At 38.7% G+C, this 19,942-nt stretch overlaps 1 protein-coding gene across 1 annotated transcript in view; it reads left to right on the forward strand.

Moving 5' to 3' along the window:
* LOC122801175 (calsyntenin-2-like) overlaps positions 1 to 19,942 on the forward strand; it is a 2,452,991-nt gene that overhangs the window by 777,678 nt on the left and 1,655,371 nt on the right. The window contains exon 2 of the mRNA XM_044070739.1: positions 15,263 to 15,337. Coding sequence (XP_043926674.1) covers positions 15,263 to 15,337 — 75 coding nt within the window. The remainder of the gene's footprint in view (positions 1 to 15,262; positions 15,338 to 19,942) is intronic.

Raw genomic sequence — 19,942 nt, forward strand, 5'->3', positions numbered from 1 at the left:
AATGTATACAGGCTACTGGTGGTAAAAGATTCTAGAGCTACTACAAAGAGTTGAGCATTATCACCATATTGAAAGGCATGCATTTAATATGTATCCACAGTTGCTACTTTGTCATGGTTTATTGCTAGCCCCTGCTGCAACAGAAACATTTTTTTTCAACATGATAGTCTTTTGGACATGAACAGTTGAAAAAAATGATGCCAGATAATGAGAAATGATATATATGTTTGCGTGTGTGTGTGTGTGTGTGTGTGTGTGTGTGTGTGTGTGTGTGTGTGTGTGTGTGTGTGTGTGTGTGTGTGTCTGTGTGTGTGTGTGTCTGTGTGGGTTAGGATGTCTGTACAAGCAATCATGTGCATGTATGTGTATATGGGTGTTGTGGGCTGAGTGTGTGTGTGTGGTTGGGTGAGTGTGCTTGTGTCCATGTGAGTGTGTGTGTGTGTGTGTGTGTGTGTGTGTGTGTGTGTGTGTGTGTGTGTGTGTGTGTGTGTGTGTGTGTGTGTGCGTGCTTGTGTGCATGTGTGCGTGTGTATGTGTGGTTGAGTGTGTGCATTGGTGAAAAACTTCATTAAGGTGCTGATGTTATCCATAGAGTACAGACTGCTATCTGTTAGAGGAGGTTGCACACCTTTCAAAAAAAAACAACTTGATATGTACTTTTAATATTGCTGCTTTTTGGCTTCAATTTTTAGAGCAGTGAGTTTTTGATATATTTCATCTTTCGTGTTTGTATGCTTAAGAACTTTAATTGAACACAAATACATGATGTGATATTAGAACATTCTGTACTACAGCACATGTTTTGCCTCATAATAATTTCAGCAATTCAGTTGCCACTTGTTATTATTTTATGATGAGAATACAGAACTAGGGTCTGTTTACTTTCATTGTGCATTGCTATGTTTATTCTTTTGGGGACATCTGCTACTTAATAATATCCTTTTCTTTCCTGATCGTGTTGTTGCCTTAGTGCTATATTGTTCAGACTCAATGTTTTTAATTTACTGTGTACTTGTCTGCTTATGCCCTAAGGGAGTTGTAAATTATTTTTCTTTTGCTTATATATTTTTTGTTTCACTTATTCTAAGTGGGGGGGGGGGGGTTAAGCCTCGCCCCCAGGTCTGCTCTGAAAATTGGATAGCAGCTCAGTAATATGAGCACATTAAAATGTTAAACTCATACAGTGGTGTAGACGTATGCAGTATTAAGTACACCTTAGAGAACCTGAGATTTATGAGCAGCTCTGGTGCTAGAGGAGTTGGGTGGGGGAGTGTGGGCGTAACTGTCTGATATTAGCTCATCCATCCTGGGTAGAGGGATGTGACTGGACAAACTATAACGCTTACACCTGCTTGAGAAACACATGTGAGACATGCAGCACTATGAGCTGGGCTGTGTTTGAATTTACCAAGCTGTATCCTTCATTTGGTATGGGCCGGAATGCATATGTCTACACATAGCTGGCGTTAGGCATAGGCCAACTAGGCAGCCACCTAGGGCGCCACTGTAGTAGGGGAGCTTTTCCAGTATTTATTTGGTATAGGTATATCAGGATGGGGGCAGCGGGTGGTGTGGTGGGGGCGCGCCGTGGATCCCTTTTGCCTAGGGCACCAGTTGACCAAAGGCTGCTCCTGGGTCTACAAGTAAAGGCATAGCAGGACATCACACTGACTGCCCAAGGAATAATTAGGTCAGGAAATTGAAACGAGCTCCATGGTTTTATGGTTTGCTGTATGACTTCTACTGCACGAGGAGTAGCCCCTACCTCAGTGATGAAGAATGAAAGATAGAATGGAAATGACGGTTGGCAAGCACTGGAGTTTATGAAAAGACACGCAAATATTTTAAGTGAATAAACAATAAATTTGTACATAAGTAAATGAACAAATAGTTAAATAACACTTGATTAAAAGATCACCAGACAAGAATAATAATCCTGGGAACAAACTGTAACACAGGTCCAGGAGATAGTGTATTTATGTATTGTTTCATACATGTATGTATATATAAGACATGTAATAAGTTTTGCAGATATGAAGTGGCAGAAATAATACTAAGAAAAGTTGAGCATTTTCAGATAAAACTGCATAACAGCTATGCGTACCATATACTAGATGAATATGCCTGATGGCCTCTCTAAACAAATCTAGCAACAGTTTTTAGTCCTGCTATAATATTTTTAAAATTGATTGCAATATACTGAGGACTTCAAAAGACAGGCAATAAAAATAAATATCTTGCTATATTTACAGTAGTGTTTGCTTTAACTATGACTATAAAAGTGATAAATATGTATGGTTAGCAGGCAATATAAAACAATGTGAACATTTTTCCATAGCTGAATGTAACAAGGTTGTCACATATTATACAATCTAACTATCTTACAGCAATACTCTTGGGATAATAGCCTAGTTTTTCTTCTGGAATGAATTGTATATTTGATTCATTATACTGTCTGATAGACTCATTCTCAAGCTAGACCAGCTAGAACAAATTATTTTCACTGTCAGCATCACTGGTCACCCTAATTGTCATAGCAGGTCATGTGAGCCTATTCCAACTGCAGAGAATGAATGCTTTTGACAGCGGGAACTGCCAGTTTTACTCAGCAGATAATACTGTGGCAAAATATATGAATTCTTTTTATAGCAAACCAGTCACTGAATGCATAGTGCTGTCATTTGCAAAGCATTAAGGAGGTGCCAATGGATGGTGTTCTTTATGTTCCTGTATTAGTGTGGGATGTGAACTGTTGGTATCTGTGATAATGTTGCATTCTTCAATGTGAGCAAAGGTCTGCATGTGTAAGTAATCATGATATCAGGTGGTGCTATACACTTTCGTCATTATAGGAAAAAATATTGACTTGAAGAAAATGACTACAGAAACCTGAATTTGATACATTTGACAAAATAATATATCTGTGACCATTAATTCCAGTGGTTAGTGCATGACATTTGTTCTATTTTTCTTTCCTACCTGAAATAACACCTCCTTGCATTCAGTGCCTGCATCTAGAATCCTCTAGAACTGAATGGTATCATCTCTTGTCTGACAGTTTCAGTTTAGGTAAACACTCAGTGCCATTTATGATGTGCTTCTGAAACAACTGTCATATGGTAAGTTGTTAGTGGTATTGACTGCACTGTTGGCAGACAATAAGACAGGTTTTCAATCAATATCTACTCACATGTTCATGAATTATGTGCTTTATGCGAGTCTCGTTCGGGAAGAAATTGAAGTGTTGCCAAGAAACAGAGTGAGTGCACTGAAAACAGACAGCGAGGTGTCTTGTTTGCCAGGGTCTGACTCTGAGCCCTTTGTTTTCTTATGGTTCATCTTATTGGACGTCTTGCCTCTTCATTACCGATTTTGCTTGTTTTCCAGGTCTTCTGCTCACACTGTCTCTCATTACTTTACACCAGTTCTGTCTATAATGATTTAGCTCCTTCATTTTCTGTGGTACAATAAGACAATATTCTTAAAAAATATACCACTAGCTAGCTTGGCTGATGTATTCCTGCTCTTGTAATTTCTTTTAGTGCCACATACCAACTAATTATTTGTGACATTTCCTTTTTCTGCTCTTGTTTTGTTTTCTAGTTTTCCACAGTACTTCATTTTCCTTTATTTTATCTGAAACACCCATTGTATTTATATGCTTACTGCTGTGCTATCGCTACAAAGTTTGCACTAGACATAGCTTGTCCTAACCCTTCAGTTTCTTGTCGTTGTGTAATATTGTAGAGTTTTAGTGGTACCTTCGTTCTCTCTGCTATTATTCCATCTGTTTTGTATAAACTGTATTTAAGGGTTTTTCTAGAATATCAGATCAAGTGGGCATCAACTCTTAGTTGTCTTACCTCATTGTTTAGTACTGTGTTCCTGTGTTACTTTTCCATATGTTTGTGCTAGCATTCCTCTATAGCTTTTTCCATATATTTGAGGCTAATGCTGAGCTTTATCCTAGTTCCTTAGCTTGTTTACCCTCTCTTCAGACTCACGGCCTTTACATTGCTCAGTTTAATAACCAATTTTGCCCATATGCTTTCTGAGAGCTGTAGTTGTTATATTTAGTCAACAGGCTGTCCTTGTTTATCTTACTGAAACATAATTTTACCCCTCTCTTTCATTGCTGGCTGCTGTTTGATTGTGTAATCTAACCACAAGTACATTTTTGGTATTTAATTGTTACCTAATGGCAAATCTGTCAGTTTCCTTAGAAGTTATTTCCAGTGTCTTGCTTAAAGAGATAATATGGACTCACTTCAGAAGGTTGAGCCATTGTTACCATGAATATTCATTCAGCCATTTTACACTGGTAGTGAATTTTGAAATGATACCTCAGTTTGGTTCACTGTATCTGCATGAGTCCACATAGATCTACGCTTCAGCTGAATTAAACAAACAATTCAAAGCTTTAACCAGTGAAAAAAATTGCAGGGGCAAGTACTTTTCAAGTATTTCAAGATGGTGAAGTCTTTTTGTTTTAGTGAAACAGCGAGAGCAGTTTTATCTTTCTTAAGGAAGCTGCGGTGGTGCAGTAGTAGCATTGTTGCCTCACAGCAAGAGGTTCTCCTGTTTGATTCTTGGCGGGAGCGCCTTCCCTGTGGAGTCTGCATGTCCTCCCCGCAGTCAAGTGGCATTCGAAAGACATGTATAGAATGGGTGTGCCTTCGTTAAAGGTTGGCCATCAAGCTGGCACCTCATCACCCATAAAAAATCTACTGCCAATCATTAGCGGACCAGAGTTTTGCTGTGGCGAAACCTAACTGGGAAAAGCTGAAAGAAGAACATCAGTGGCCACCATGTGTTCAGCTTCTGTATTTGTAAATGAGTTATGAAAAGAGTTGGGAAATGTTACAAAGTATAGAACACAGGATTTTACAACAGCATGCTGAATTACACAGTTAATAGCAGTGGTATCAGATGATTAGTTGAATCATGTGTGGAAAATAAATGATTGATTGGTTGCAGACCATATTAATACTTTACCTTGGGGTAAATCAGTATGGCACAACCCTCCTCTTTCTTTCACGATCAGACTGAACTGAACAGAATGAGAGCGAACTTTATCAGATGTGTTCTCACTCAGGATATAATAGTCTGAAAGTGGCCATGATAAGAAGATGAACAGTGTACGAGGGAGTTATGTGGCGTTTCATCAGTGGGCTGTTGAGTTCATTTAAAGGATCTGATGCCAATGACTGAATCCAAACAGCTGTAAATAAATTTCTTCAGCAACACCAGCAAAAAACTATTTGATAAAGGGCATACACACCCAAATGCATAAACTTGAGTTAAACCTAATATTGTGCAATAAGAAACAATATCAGAAATTAAGTACTTTTTGCAGAGAAGAAATTCCTCTTCACTCCATATCAGGGGATGGCATTACTCCCCACCCTAATGTCAGTGTGACATCACTCCAACTCAGGGACAGAAATAGCAGTTAGGAAATACTGTTGTGTTTCTCTGAGATGTTGAGATATTGGCAGATATATTTAAGTACTTCACTCAAGACTGCACAAATCACTTTATGCAGCTACAGGCAACAAGGAAATAAATAATTACTAAAATGGCAAATAAGGTTGAGCAAACATAGTATGTGCTATTTATATGTCAATATCTGAGGACAGCCTGAGTGGAATAATATGCTAGTCACTGACTCAGGCTGGTTATGCAGTGCAGAGATGCAAACGGGTGGTGGTGTCACTGCCAGCAAGAGGTTCTCTGGTTCAGTTCTTGCCTGGGGTACCTTCAGTGCATATCCTCTCTGTGTTTGTATGTTTTTTTCCAGGCACTTTGTTTACCTCTCACTTAACAAAGTCAAGCAGTAGGTGGATTGGACAACTGATTGTAGGGCTGAGTGCACATGAATGTGTGTGAAATGGAAGAACAACTGTGGCAGGGCTAGCTAGCCACCTAGCTGTCTGGACATTGGCTCTAGATGATTGTCAATAAGTTTCTCACTTTAATTCTAAAGTTTAAGATACCCCATCTTGTTAAAATTCCAGCCTGCTTTGTACACAGTGCAATAACTAGAAGTGTTAATACTTTTTTCCATTTAATTTTTAAAACCTGTAACTCTGGGACAAGACTACAAATCATTAGTCAGCCTTCTGTGTATTTTGTGTATTCTTCCATATTTATTTGCATTCTTTGCTGCATTTACTTTAGTCATTTAAAGATGTAACCATTGTACGAGATGGAAGGTCAGTCTGCTAGTTTCACCTCTTTTGCCAACCTTTTAGCACTAGGTCTCCTAAGACAGTGTATAAACTGCCTTAAGGTTAGGAATGCTGACCTTGTACTCGACTAAGAATTCCATCTGTAAGAAGTGTAAATACATAATTATACAATGGCTGTCCATTAATATTACAAAACAAGCACACTGATTGGTCAGCCCAATCAGCATGCCCATTGCAAATCTCAGCATATACCAACGGAAAAAGGTCCAGTTGCAGGGACTTTTAACTTTTTTTTTACAAAAATTAAATAAATAAAAACTGAAATCTGGACTCCGGACATAGCAGAGAGACAGGACAGAGAAAATACTAGGAAAATCAGATATGTTATTCAAAACTAAAGACGTGTACCTGATTTTCCTTGTATTTCCTCCATTCTGTCTCTGTCCTACTCCTAAACTGTCCGAAATGTTTTTTTTTTTTTTTTTTTTTTTAAAAAGAAAAACAGAACAACGGAGACCTTCTTTTCTCTGTTGCTTCCTTTCCAAAGCACTGATGAAGTGGGTATGCACAGGAACACAAGTCCCATATGCATGTGCAGTACATCAAAAAAGCAACCGGATATATACCAGTCACGGAAGGACAGCACGGCGCCATTATACAAAGACATTATTTAAGAAAAGTAAGTATTTTTTTCTTAAATAATGTGATTGTATAATAACAATAACTGACTCCGTGGTGTGGTATATTAAGATTTACCCATGGTTGGCTTTATTTAATTGGGCTTCACCCTCATGAGTAAGCCACAGCAACCATGGATAAATCTTAATATACCACACCAATGTCATCAGTTATTGCTTAGATAATCTGGAGCCTGTCAAGAGCTTCATACACTTCCACCACAATCCTTCACTGATAAAATCAAAATGTCTGATGCTAATGATGTGAAGTAATTGCTACAAAAGCCTCATAGACATAAAATTAAGTCTCAATAAAAATCAGGTCACTCATCATCTTCACACGTACCTCACATAAAAAAATCAGAATGAGCAAAAACTCTCGCAGCAGATGAAATGTTTTAGTGCTGGGGGTTCTGTTGGTAGGCAAACAGATGCACTGCTTACAAAACTGAACAAGGAGAGGGTTACAGTAAGTTGTCTTTCAGGCATCAAGATCTCTAATATTACAAGGGCTAAAAGGACTGTAACTCTTGACATATATGGCTGTGACATGGCAGTGGTACATAGGTTCATAGGTTCATACTAGGCTATCTGCCCTGGGGCAATTATAAGCCTAGCCCGATTCTGTATGGCTTATGCCACCCCTTGATTTGAGTATACTGTGCCCTTTTTAAGGTTTAGTTTACTGTGCCTCTGTCTAATAGTGACACAGGAGTAATCCCTGGGACAAACCTACGATACCCCATCCACCTATCGAGATTCTTCTTGAAGAGATTCAATGAGGTGCTCTGCCTCACATGAACTGAAATTCTATTCCAGAGCGAAGGGAGCCTCTGGGTTATGAACCTGTCCCTCCAGCAAGTTCTATTTATTTCTGTGCTGAGGTTCAAGTCCCTCGAGCGTGTGGCTCTAAGGGATTTAGATTTACTGAGGTGGAGCATGTCGATTAATTCTGGATTTGACATAGCTTTGTATGTCAGGCATAGATCGCCTCGACGTAGATGGTATGCAACTGAGTAGAGCTGGAGTTTTTTTAACCGAGCAGCATATGGCATCTGTTTGAGACCCTTGATCCTCTTGGTGAGATACTTTTGGGGTCTTTCTAATTGCTGCAGGTGTTGGGTAAGGTACATCCCAAAAGGGGCATTGTATTCTATGATGGGCCTGATGAGGAATGAATAAAGGGGCACAATTACCTCTCTTAATCTAGATGTGAAACCCTTCGTGATGAGGTGGGCTATGTAGAAGGTCTTTCTAACCACTTTGGCAATGTGGTTTTCAAAGGAGAGATTGCTATCAACTTGGGTCCCCAGGTCCCTAATAACTTTCTCTGTACTTAATGGGTTTCCGCCTATGTGGTAATTTGTGGGCACATTGTTTTTGCCAAAGGGTATGACTATACATTTTTTGGCATTTAGCTTTAAACCATGGTGCTGGCACCAGTTATCTGTCTCTGTGAGACCTTTTTGAAGGATGTTTGTGTCAGCTGGAAAGTTGATTATGGTGCCCAGTTTGCAGTCGTCTGCGAACTTGGTGAGCCATAGTCCTCCCACGTTTGCCTGTACCTTGGAAACGTATATACCAAACAAGAGTGGTCCCAGGACAGAACCCTGTGGGACACCACTTGTAACCGGTTTCGAGTCTGACATGGCTCCAGCAACTCTCACTCTGTGGGTTCTGTCTTTGAGCCAGTTTGTGACCCATCTTGTGACATAGGGGTTTATATTTAAGCTGGATAGCTTATCTATGATGCCCGAGTGGGGTATTGTGTCAAATGCCTTTACAAGGTCCAGATAGGCTGTGTGGACTACCTTCCCTTCATCTATGGCTTTGGTGACTGTTTCAAAGAAGTCAACCAGGTTTAAAAGGCAGGATCTGCCCTTGACAAAGCCGAACTGGGTAGTATCTAGTGTCTGTAGGTCCCCAATGTCTTTGTTTATGAGCTCAATGATGATCCTCTCCATAGCCTTGCAGACTAAGCTAGTCAGGCTTATGGGGCGATAGTTTCCAGGGTCCATAGAGGCTCCACCTTTGTGGAGTGGGACCACTGTTGCTGTACGCCATTCTGTGGGCACATATCCTGTAGTGAGGCTGAGATTGTATAACTGTTTTATTTGAGGGATTAGTTCCTCTTGGAGTTCATGTAGGACGCAACCTGGGACGCCATCTGGTTCCATGGAAGCAGTGTTTTTTGCTTTGGAGAGGGCAGCCTTCACCTGAGCATCAGAGATGTTTGTGAGGCAGCCCTCTGCTGGGATAGATACTTGCTCTTTTGGGGGGAGGGGGTGGAGAGGTTTGCACTGAACCTGTCTGCCAGGATATTGGCGATGTCTGTGGGTTCAGTGTATTTTTTGTCATTTAGAATCAACTCAGAACAAGTCTGGGAGTTGCATCCCAGGTTTCTAACATAACTGAAAAAAGCCTTATGATTGTCTTTGGTGTCCTGTGCAATTTTTCTCTCAAAGCTGGCCTTGGAGGATTTTATGAGGGATCGTAATTTTTTGCTAGTACTGATCAGAGATGCCTTCCCTATTAGGGATTTTGCTCTATCATGTAGTAGCTTCCTCCTTCTGTTGTACAGTTTATTTATGGCAGGGGTCCACCAGACTGGACGCCTGCCTTTGGATGATTGGGTCTTGGTTTTGTTTGGGATAGCATGATCCATGCATTCCTGGAGTTGTCCGTAGAATGCGTTTATGTAGGATTCTGCAGTTTGGGCCGCAGTTTCCACTAGCCCTGGGGCCTTTAAGGATTCCACTTCGGTTTTGAGAAGTGAGAAGTTCGCTTTTGAGAAGTTTTTCACTGTGGTTTTCTGGGCTGGGGGTGGGGTCGGGATGTGGACATCCAGTGAAATTAATTTATGGTCTGATCTTACCAATGAGGGATATACTTCTGGTGTGGAGCATAGAGTCCCCATGTTGGTAATGATCAGGTCTAGTATGTTGTCTCCACAAAAAACAAAAGAAGCAGCACAAACTGGATAAAGAATAATTTCTTTACTGGATTCTGGTACCTCGGCCTTCGCCTTCACATGGAATAATGTTGTAAAGTACAAACCAGTATAAATACACACCTCACACAATCAATCATGTTAATTAAACAATTAATCAATCAAGAATGAATATATCACTTGTTAAAGAAATATGCACGAATATAAATATACATATATATATATATAATAAATATATACTCACAAAAATAAATATTATTTCATATATTATACTTCTAAATTCATACCATTGGGAATAGTGTTCCATAATTTACATATAAGCAGGTTATGGATGAATATTTTTTATTTAAACAACATACAAAAAGTTATAATTTGAACAAGGATGAATGGCAAGCCTTATGTAAGTTAAGAGAGATGAGTGATAAATATGTATTTTTGGAATCAGATAAAGGTGGCAATTTGGTTGTTTTTGATAGGAATAGATACAATTCCATAGCTCTTGAGTTACTTTCAAATAATAGGGTTTATATGTCTTTATCTATGAATCCTATTGTTGAATTTAATAACAAACTTTTGGAACTGTTAGAAAAAGGTGAAAGGCTTGGTTTCTTCTCCCAAAGTGATGTTGGGAAACTGCATATCAAAAGTCCAAATGATGCCAGATTTTTTATTTTGCCAAAAATACACAAAGATTTGACAAACCCACCTGGACGTCCAATAGTCTCGGGAAAAGGGGCTTTTTCACAAAATGTGGGCATATTTTTGGATTCTATACTAAAAGAATATTTAGTGAGAATTCCTCTCCATGTAAAGAAAACAAAAGAGGTGTGTGATAGTTTTAGAGGAAAGACATGGCAAGATAATTATTATTGGGCCAGTGTGGATGTGGTTTCATTATACACATCCATTTCTACGAAATGGGGTCTAGAGGCTATTTATTCATTTATGGGTGAAGGACCAAAAACCCACTTTATCATCTCATTGGTGGAATTTTGTCTCACTCATAATGTCTTTGAATTTAATAAAAAATATTTCTTACAAAAAGAGGGAACGGCCATGGGTGCCAGTTTCGCACCGTCATATGCCATTCTGTTCATGGGCCACTTTGAAAATTTATTCATTTACACTACAAAGTTTTTTCAAAATAAAGTTTTGATTTACAAGAGATTTATAGATGACCTCTTGTTTTTATGCAGGGGTAATCCAAGAGATTTTGATGAATTTATTACAGGTTTAAAATCGAATCCATGTGGACTAGATTTCACATATCAGATTAATGTAAAGAACATGGATTTCTTGGATGTGCATTTTTACATTGGTACAAAAGGGACGGTAGAACATAAGCCTTTTCATAAAAAGACAGCAGTAAACAATTTCTTGCATGCAACTAGTATGCATAGCAATTCCTTAATTGAGTCTTTGCCTTTTGGCGAATTCAGACGTATTGCTTTAAATACATCTGAGAATGTAAATGTCCAAAGGGAATTTGACATTATTTGTAGAAGATTGATGAACAGAGGTTATTCCAGGAATATTGTTTATTCACATAGAACCAAGGTGGAAGAAATGTTAAATTTGAATGGACAGGGAATTACAGCCAAAAACAGGAGGAGATTTGTGAACAAATCACTTTCTTTTAAGGAAAAGGATCCTGTGGTGATGGATAAAATATTATTTGTAGACATATTTTCCCCTTTTTCTTCAATTTTGAAGAAAATTGTTTTGAATATGGGGCCTATTATAACCAGTGATGAATTTTTGAGGAACATTGTTCCACACAATATTGTTTTCTCTTATACAAGATGCAAAAATCTGAAGGAATTAATTAGAAGTAAGGGTAGGAAGGATAGGGCAGCAAATGCAGGCTCTTTTGCTTGCAACAAATGCAAGATTTGTGATAAAATTATTAATTTAGATGGCTATAAAATTAATGGGGTTACATACCATGCTTTAGATCACTTTAATTGTAATTCTTCAGGGGTGATATATATTATTGGGTGTAACTGTACAGAACAGAAATGGTACATAGGACAAACAAAACGCAGGGTTAAGTTAAGAATCTTGGAACATCTGGGGGATATTAGGAACAACAGACTTGATAGTCCAGTTGCAAGCCACTTCCACCAATTTCATAGGGGAGATCATACTGGTTTTAAATTCAGTATTTTGGCAAAACCATGGGGAATGGGAGAAAGTAATATAAATTTTCAGAATAAATTATTGAATATGGAATCAAAGTTCATTGTAAATTATGGAACACTATTTCCCAATGGTATGAATTTAGAAGTATAATATATGAAATAATATTTATTTTTGTGAGTATATATTTATTATATATATATATATATATATATATATATGTATATTTATATTCATGCATATTTCTTTAACAAGTGATATATTCATTCTTGATTGATTAATTGTTTAATTAACATGATTGATTGTGTGAGGTGTGTATTTATACTGGTTTGTACTTTACAACATTATTCCATGTGAAGGCGAGGTACCAGAATCCAGTAAAGAAATTATTCTTTATCCAGTTTGTGCTGCTTCTTTTGTTTTTTGTGGAGACTTCGATTGGATTCTTGGATCCAGAAGTGTGTTTTTTCTTGATCTAGTATGTTGTCCCCTCTTGTGGGAGTGGTGACTAGTTGTTCCATAGCATTTGAGTTTATAATTTCCAGGAAACTTTGGGCTAAGGTGCTGGGGCTTCAGTAGTGCTCCCAGTCAATGGTTGGGTAGTTGAAGTTGCCCAATATAATGGTGTTCGGAGAGATCGTCATGTTCTCCAATGTTTTCAGGAAAGCCGAGTGGGATTCCTGACTTTGAGAGGGTGGTCTGTAGGATGCTATAAACTGAAAAGCAGTCTTGCCCACTGTTAGTTGCACATGGATGGTCTCCGATACTTCGTGCAATGCCACTAACCTGGAGGTGTGGATATCCTTGATAAATATGGAATCTCCCCCTCCTTTTGTGGTTCGGTCCGGGTTTTGGGGCCGAAAAGCATGATATGAGGTATAGCCTGGTAGTGCTGGGGTGCTCTCTGGAGCCTTGAACCAGGTTTCTGTCACTGCACAGATATCGATGTTCTCCATACTGAGGAGAGCTTCGAGTGCATGCATCTTGAGGTTAAGACTTCTGGCGTTTAGCAGCATTACCCTTAGTTTCTTGTTCCTTGTGCTGTCTATGGGGGTGGGTTTGACTTTTGAGCCTTGCATAAAAAAGGCACTATGGGGGTGGCAAGAGCCTTTGCCAATATCCGAAAGCCCAGTCGTGACAGGTGCAAGCCGTCCCTAGCGAAGCAACATGGCTTGTCGAGCATGTCATCCCAGGCTGACAGACACTGGATCCTCTTTGAATGACACCAACATTTTAGCCAATTGTTAAAATCGATCATTTTGTCTTTGTACTGTGACATCATTCTAGGTGAGGGTAAGATGTTGCTCAAGGTCAGGGTCATACCAGCCTGGGCTATATGATCAGAGAGCTCCTCTATGTCTATTTTCATGTAGTCCAGGGAGGTACGTCTCAGGTCATTCACACCAGCATGTACACTGACTGAGTCATATTTCTATTTGCTTTGGAGTGACCTGAGTGCTTGCGTTATGTGGCGGATCCTAGCACCCGACAGGCAGCTCACTGTGACCTTCTCTTTATTCAGCATATGGAAGTAAATCTCTTGAGATGTGAAAACCAGAGGGACATGGAGGGGTACAGGTCAGAGCTTTCCACGCATGTTATATAACATGTAAGACAGTGGTCCTAAGTGAAATCATTCCTTTACCTTGAATGATGTCTAGATATAAAAAAAGATAATTATTCAATAATTGTGGAGTGTTTGTAGTGCACTCACACCAACATTGGTTAAAAATCCGCAACACAAAATACATCCTCATTGCAAGCAGGCAAGGCACGTAGAAATTCAGTCCTGTATGTAAGGAAAGTTACATATTAAGGGAGCCGACAAGACAAGGCATGTCTGAGAATACTTTTCTTTGTAAGCCTTATATGGTCTTCATGGTATCAATCCATGCTTTTAAGTACAAGTAATGCCCTGTCTTACTTCTGTTTTTCCACCTGTATTTTTCTGAACTTATTACACAAATGTTGTATGAGACTGGAGGAATACATACCAATATTCAAAAATACAGATAGGATACATACAGGCCTCATCTGTCAGGAGTAACTAATCACTGTGCATCAGCCATAATAAATAAAAATGACACCTTATTCCGAATGGCAACACTCCTTTCTGGTATGCACATATAGTATACAGTTCTTGTCACTGATACACAAGTTGTGCTCCCATGCAGTGCACACTCTGACTCGGGACAGGTACTGACTGTGAATCACATTATACATAGCCATACTATGAATTAGCTACAGGGAACAGCTTCCATTTATGGGAGTGTGCACCATGCTTATGTACCCTGTAGACTGTGTGAGGCAGAGCTTCAATTCTGCTATGCTGCTGCTCTGTGTTTCTTGTAAGTAATATTTCACTTACACAATGTCTTATTTGTATTTCTGCAGATCACGAAAAATGTTAAATATCTTTAAAGTATATGTACATTATCTGCAAATGTGTGCAAAACATAGCCGAAAGCAATTAGTTTGAAGTTTAAAACATATTTTACTACAAATATAATTTAAGGCATTTTGGATCTGTTGTACAATTTGAAGAATTTCTTAATTTATTTTTGCACTGTGCAGAACAGAACTTATTACTCAATTACTCTGACATCTCAGTTACACTTCCAGTCTTTTGCACATATGCTGTTTGCAAACTCTTAAATCCAGTGAAACATAATGGCAATATTAATGCAAATATTGAAGTGAATACGTAATGAATTTTAGTTTATTATCTGTTGATTGTTAAACCTTGGGATGTTTTGTTTCAATATTAGTACAGCTATAGAGATGGAATGTAATTCTTAGCTATTAGCACATGACATCAGTCTTGATAAGCCGCTCTACTAAATGCTAAACTCGTTAAGCAGAGTAATTGAAGTATCTAAGGTGATCTATAATAATGAAAGTAAAAAAAATATGTTTACAAAATATATATATATATATATATATATAGATATATATATATATATATATATATATATATATATATATATATATATATATATATATATATATATATATATAAAACACACACACACACACACACACATACACACACACACACACACACACACACACACACACACACATACACACACACACACACACACACACACACGCACATACATATATGACTGCGTTATATTTATTTCATTACTTGCATAGAAATAGTCCATTCACAACAGAGAAAGAAGGCCATTATGTACACAAACTGTCTCTAATATATTCCAATGTATTTCTTTGCAAATTACAGAGGTGTAAATGGTTTGACTTATTTGAATTCTAATATCTTTTTTTTTTCTTTGTATCAGGTGTATCTGAGATAAGAACAGGGCATGAGTTTATGAGTCATGATGAGAAGAAACAGCACTTCCTCTCCAGAACTGGTAGGCTATAAAAAGTTTTGCAAAATTATGCTGCAGTTCTATAAAACAATTAATGCAAAAAGTATTCATCTGTCAACGAAACCAATAAACTCAAGGCTTTTTATGGAGTGTATAACGATGGCAATGAAATGTTAAAATCCTGATGCTCTGCTTTATATTGAATAGAACAACAACACACTAAAGTGGGATTTTTCATCAGAAAACTCACTTTTACTTTAAAGGGTAGTTCTGCATGCGTAGATGGAGTAGTGAAAGCCAAGCTTCAGGGAGGATGATTGGAACTGTAGAGAAGTGAAATGGGAGTTTCATTATTAAAGGATTATGTTACAGGAGTGGGGCAGGATGCAGCTCAACCTGTCGTAACTGGTAGGGCTCCCTCAGTACTCTACAACACAACAGTGCATAAAAATACCAACGTATCTCATGATCTGTCAGAACCGTAAAGAGGGAAAGGGTCACCAATTATTTTCTATTGATCACTTTACTTCTGGTACTGCATGCTATATACTGCACTGCACCCTATAGAAAGCTTAGGTTTGGGTGAAAGTAACCTTTAAAGAGTGAGAAAAAGAATGCTTATGGTGGACCTACAGCGTCTGCTTTTGTAAAGATATAATGATCAACAATTGTCACTGCCTTCTTAATGATGGTGCAAGTTGAGTAATGAGTTTCTACTATCAAAAGTAAAGAGCAAATCACATTATTGGAAACCTAAATGCTAAAAAATGTATTTAATTAAATCATATTGGCCTAAACACACTATCAGTTTTACAAGTAATTTTTTATGCAGATGCATGTTGTCTTATACTTGCAGTGGGGACAAGCATCCCTGGAACCCCCTGCAAGCTGATCAGGAAAGCTTTAGTCTCTAACCTCACCCTATTAATTCTAGCTTCTTGGCCAGTGTATCCTGTACTAAAATGTAAACTTTGATGGAATATTTTTAGAGAAAGGTTAGAAAACATGTTTTATGAGTGACATGACAATGCTCTAAGTATTGAAACATGTTTCCATATCCAGTACTCCAATTAACATTTTTTTCTGCATATTCTTTTTTGGCTTGTGTACATGTGCAAGAGCCTCTTGGGAGGGATAATGCAAAAAAATAAAAACTTAAGTAGATCTCTTTCATATATTTAATGCTGTTGCAAATTAATTATAAAACCTCTGCTGTTTGCATATTTGCTTATTGATCTGTGCTTAGTATTTGAGGACAAGGGAAGGTAGAACAGTTATTAAATGTAATTAACATTGTGCTGTATGTTGACTGCTTGCTTCAGAGTGAGGGACTAGCAAAGTTGAACAAAATATAGGGCTGCTGCTATCCTAAACACTCTTATAAAATGAGTCACACGTGACTTTTAAAAATGGATCTGAAATTTCCAAACTGGTGAGTATATAATAACTAGAGCAACATCCTTAGCTACAATAAGTGAGGAATTTTATTTAAGCCGCGGTGGTACAGCGGTAATGTTGTTGCCTCACAGCAAGAGGTCCTCCTGTTCATTTCTCCACTGGAGTGCCTTCTGTGTGGAGTCTGCATGTCCTCCCCGCGGTCGAGTGGCCTCCAAAAGACATGCGTGAATGGGCGTGCCTTCGCTGAAGGTTGGGCATCGGGCTGGCAACTCGGCACTATAAAAAAAATAAATAAATCTACTGCCAATCATTAGCGGACCGGAGCTCTGCTGTGGCGACCCCTAACTGGGAAAATCTGAAAAGACAAACAATGTTTTTATTTTCGATAGTGAATTTTATTTACAGAAGGTTGGCATAGCTATGGGCATGCCTTGTGCTAATAGCTACGCCAACCTATCCTTAGTACAATGGGAATTAGACTATGTGCTATCTAATAGTATTTTTACAGGTTGTTTTAAATGGCGCACATGATTTGTGGATGATGTTTTTCTGCTGTGGGACAGAACAATAGATAAATGAATGACGTCATAGTGTATCTACATACTACTACTATTTTTTTTTTATTTACTTATAATTATTCACAGTGTGAGATTGAGTTCCTAGATCTAAAGGTTAACAAACAAGAACTCAATAATTTACAGACGAGCCTCTATAGGAAACCTGTTAGAAAGAACAATCTGTTACATAGTAGCAGTATGCACCCTAAACATGTTAACAAAATGTGTTGAAGGGACAAATATGCAGAACTATGAGGCTGTTTAAGATAATACTCGACTAGAAATAGCACTGATAGATTTGAAGCAAGATTTCTGGTGTAAAGAAGGTGAGATAGGTGGATATATCAAGGAAGCATGGGAAGAGAGACAGAATAGGTGTAAACCATACTATGGAGAAAATTATGTGAGAGATATCAACAATGATGTGACACAGAGAGCAGGGACAGGTGATGTAATTAGAATACCCCTACCATATTCAAGTGATGTAAGGTCTGTGAGATTATGAAGAGTAATTGGAATATTTTAATTAGGGTTGAAGGCCTATTTATAAGGTATTCAAGGAACATTCATAGGGCATTCAAGGCCCAATCGCAGGGTATTCAAGGCCTTGTCATAGGGCACTCAGGGCCCAGTCATATGCCGTCATAAGGCATTCGAGGCCAGTCAGAGAGCATTCAAGGCCCATTGAAATGGCATTCAAGGCCTGCACAGTCGTGGTGTGGTTCACATCTGGGGAGGCAACACAAATGAGTGACTGTATCTGGCAGGGTGTTGCCTCACAGCAGTGACCACAGAGAAAGGGAAGAGGTGGGAGTGGTGCAGGTGAGGGACTGAATGTCAGTGCTGTGTAATCCTGTTATGTCAAAACAGCAGTTTGTAAATGTATTGCTTAAAAAATCTTTTTTTTTTATATTTTCACCACACTCCTGCGGACATACAACAAGAAAACTGACATTATAATCCAGTTTATCTTTTTTTTTTGTCTTTACCTTAAACCAGAAGATCATTTAAGTGCACTTTTATTATTTGAGGATATTATAGTGTATATTATGAACTGAAATCTGGTTATTTTTAAACCTAGATAAATAAGTATTTATCATTTCCATTTATTATTTTATTAGAAATTTTATAAGAAGCCACAAAAGAAAATCATAAGGCTTTATTTATGTTAAAAATGCTGTTTGTTTATTCTTCAGATGAGTGATGGGTAACTCAGAAATAATAAACAAACCGTTCAACAGTAATAATGCAATTGTACACTTAATTGGGTGCTATCAAACAATTTCACTGTGTGCACATGTGTGTGTGTGTGTGTGTGTGTGTGTGTGTGTGTGTGTGTGTGTGTGTGTGTGTGTGTGTGTTTGTGTGTATGTGTGTGTGTGTGTGTGTGTATGTTTCTGTGGGTGTATATACATATATATATATATATATATATATATATGCATGCATAACAAATTTCTACTACTATCAAAGACAAAACAGAAGCAGATAATTAAAGGTCATGATATAACTGAAAAGAGTGTAAAACAGAGTGTAGCCTCCCTGACATCACAGATGCACAGGTGAGAGCTGCCCTCTCCAAAGCAAAAAACACAACATCTATGGGACCGGACGATGTCCCGGGCTGCGTCTTACACGAGCTCCAAGAAGAACTGAACCCTCACATAAAGTCACTGTTCAGTCTCAGCCTTACTACAGGATATGTACCCAAGGAATGGCGTACAGCAACAGTGGTCCCACTCCACAAAGGTGGTGCCATAACGGACCCCAGAAACTATCGCCCTATAAGCCTGACTAGCCTGGTCTGCAAAGCTATGGAGCGTATCATCATGGAACTCATAAACAAAGACATTGAGAACCTCCAAACACTGGATCCTACCCAATTCGGCTTTGTTAAGGGCAGATCTTGCCTCTTGAACCTGGTCAACTTCTTTGAAATAGTCACCAAGGCCATAGATAAAGGGAAGGTAGTCCACACAGCCTACCTGGACCTCACAAAAGCCTTTGACACAATACCCCACTCGGGCATCATAAATAAGCTCACCAGCTTAAATATCAACCCCTATGTCACAAGATGGGTTGCAAACTGGCTCAGGGATAGAACCCACATGGTCAGAATTGCAGGTGCCATGTCAGACTCTAAACCAGTTACAAGTGGTGTCCCACAAGGCTCAGTCCTGGGACCTCTCTTGTTCGGTATATATTTCTTTGAGGTACAGGCTAACACGGGAGGACTGTGGCTGACCAAGTTCGCAGATGGCTGCAAATTGGGTGCATAATCGACTCGCCGACTGACACAAGCATCCTCCAAAAGGGTCTAACAGAGATGGATAACTGGCACCAGAGCCATGGCCTAAAGCTAAATGCCAAAAAGTGCATAGTCATCCCCTTTGGGAAAAACAAAGTGCCCACAAATTACCACATAGGTGGTAATCCATTAAGTACAGAAGAAGTAATTAGGGATTTGGGGACCCAAGTAGATAGCAATCTCTCCTTTGACAATCACGTTGCCAAAGTGGTTAGAAAGACCTTCTATATAGCCCACCTTATCTCGAAAGGGTTCACATCTAGATCAAGAGAGGTCATTGTCCCCCTCTACTCATCACTCATCAGGCCCATAATTGAATACAATGCCCCATTTGGGATGTACCTTACCCGACACCTGCAGAAACTGGAAAGACCCCAAAAGTAC

Source organism: Protopterus annectens, chromosome 4.part1, assembly GCF_019279795.1.
Source record: "Protopterus annectens isolate FY-2018-M chromosome 4.part1, PAN1.0, whole genome shotgun sequence".
Lineage (NCBI taxonomy): Eukaryota > Metazoa > Chordata > Ceratodontiformes > Protopteridae > Protopterus > Protopterus annectens.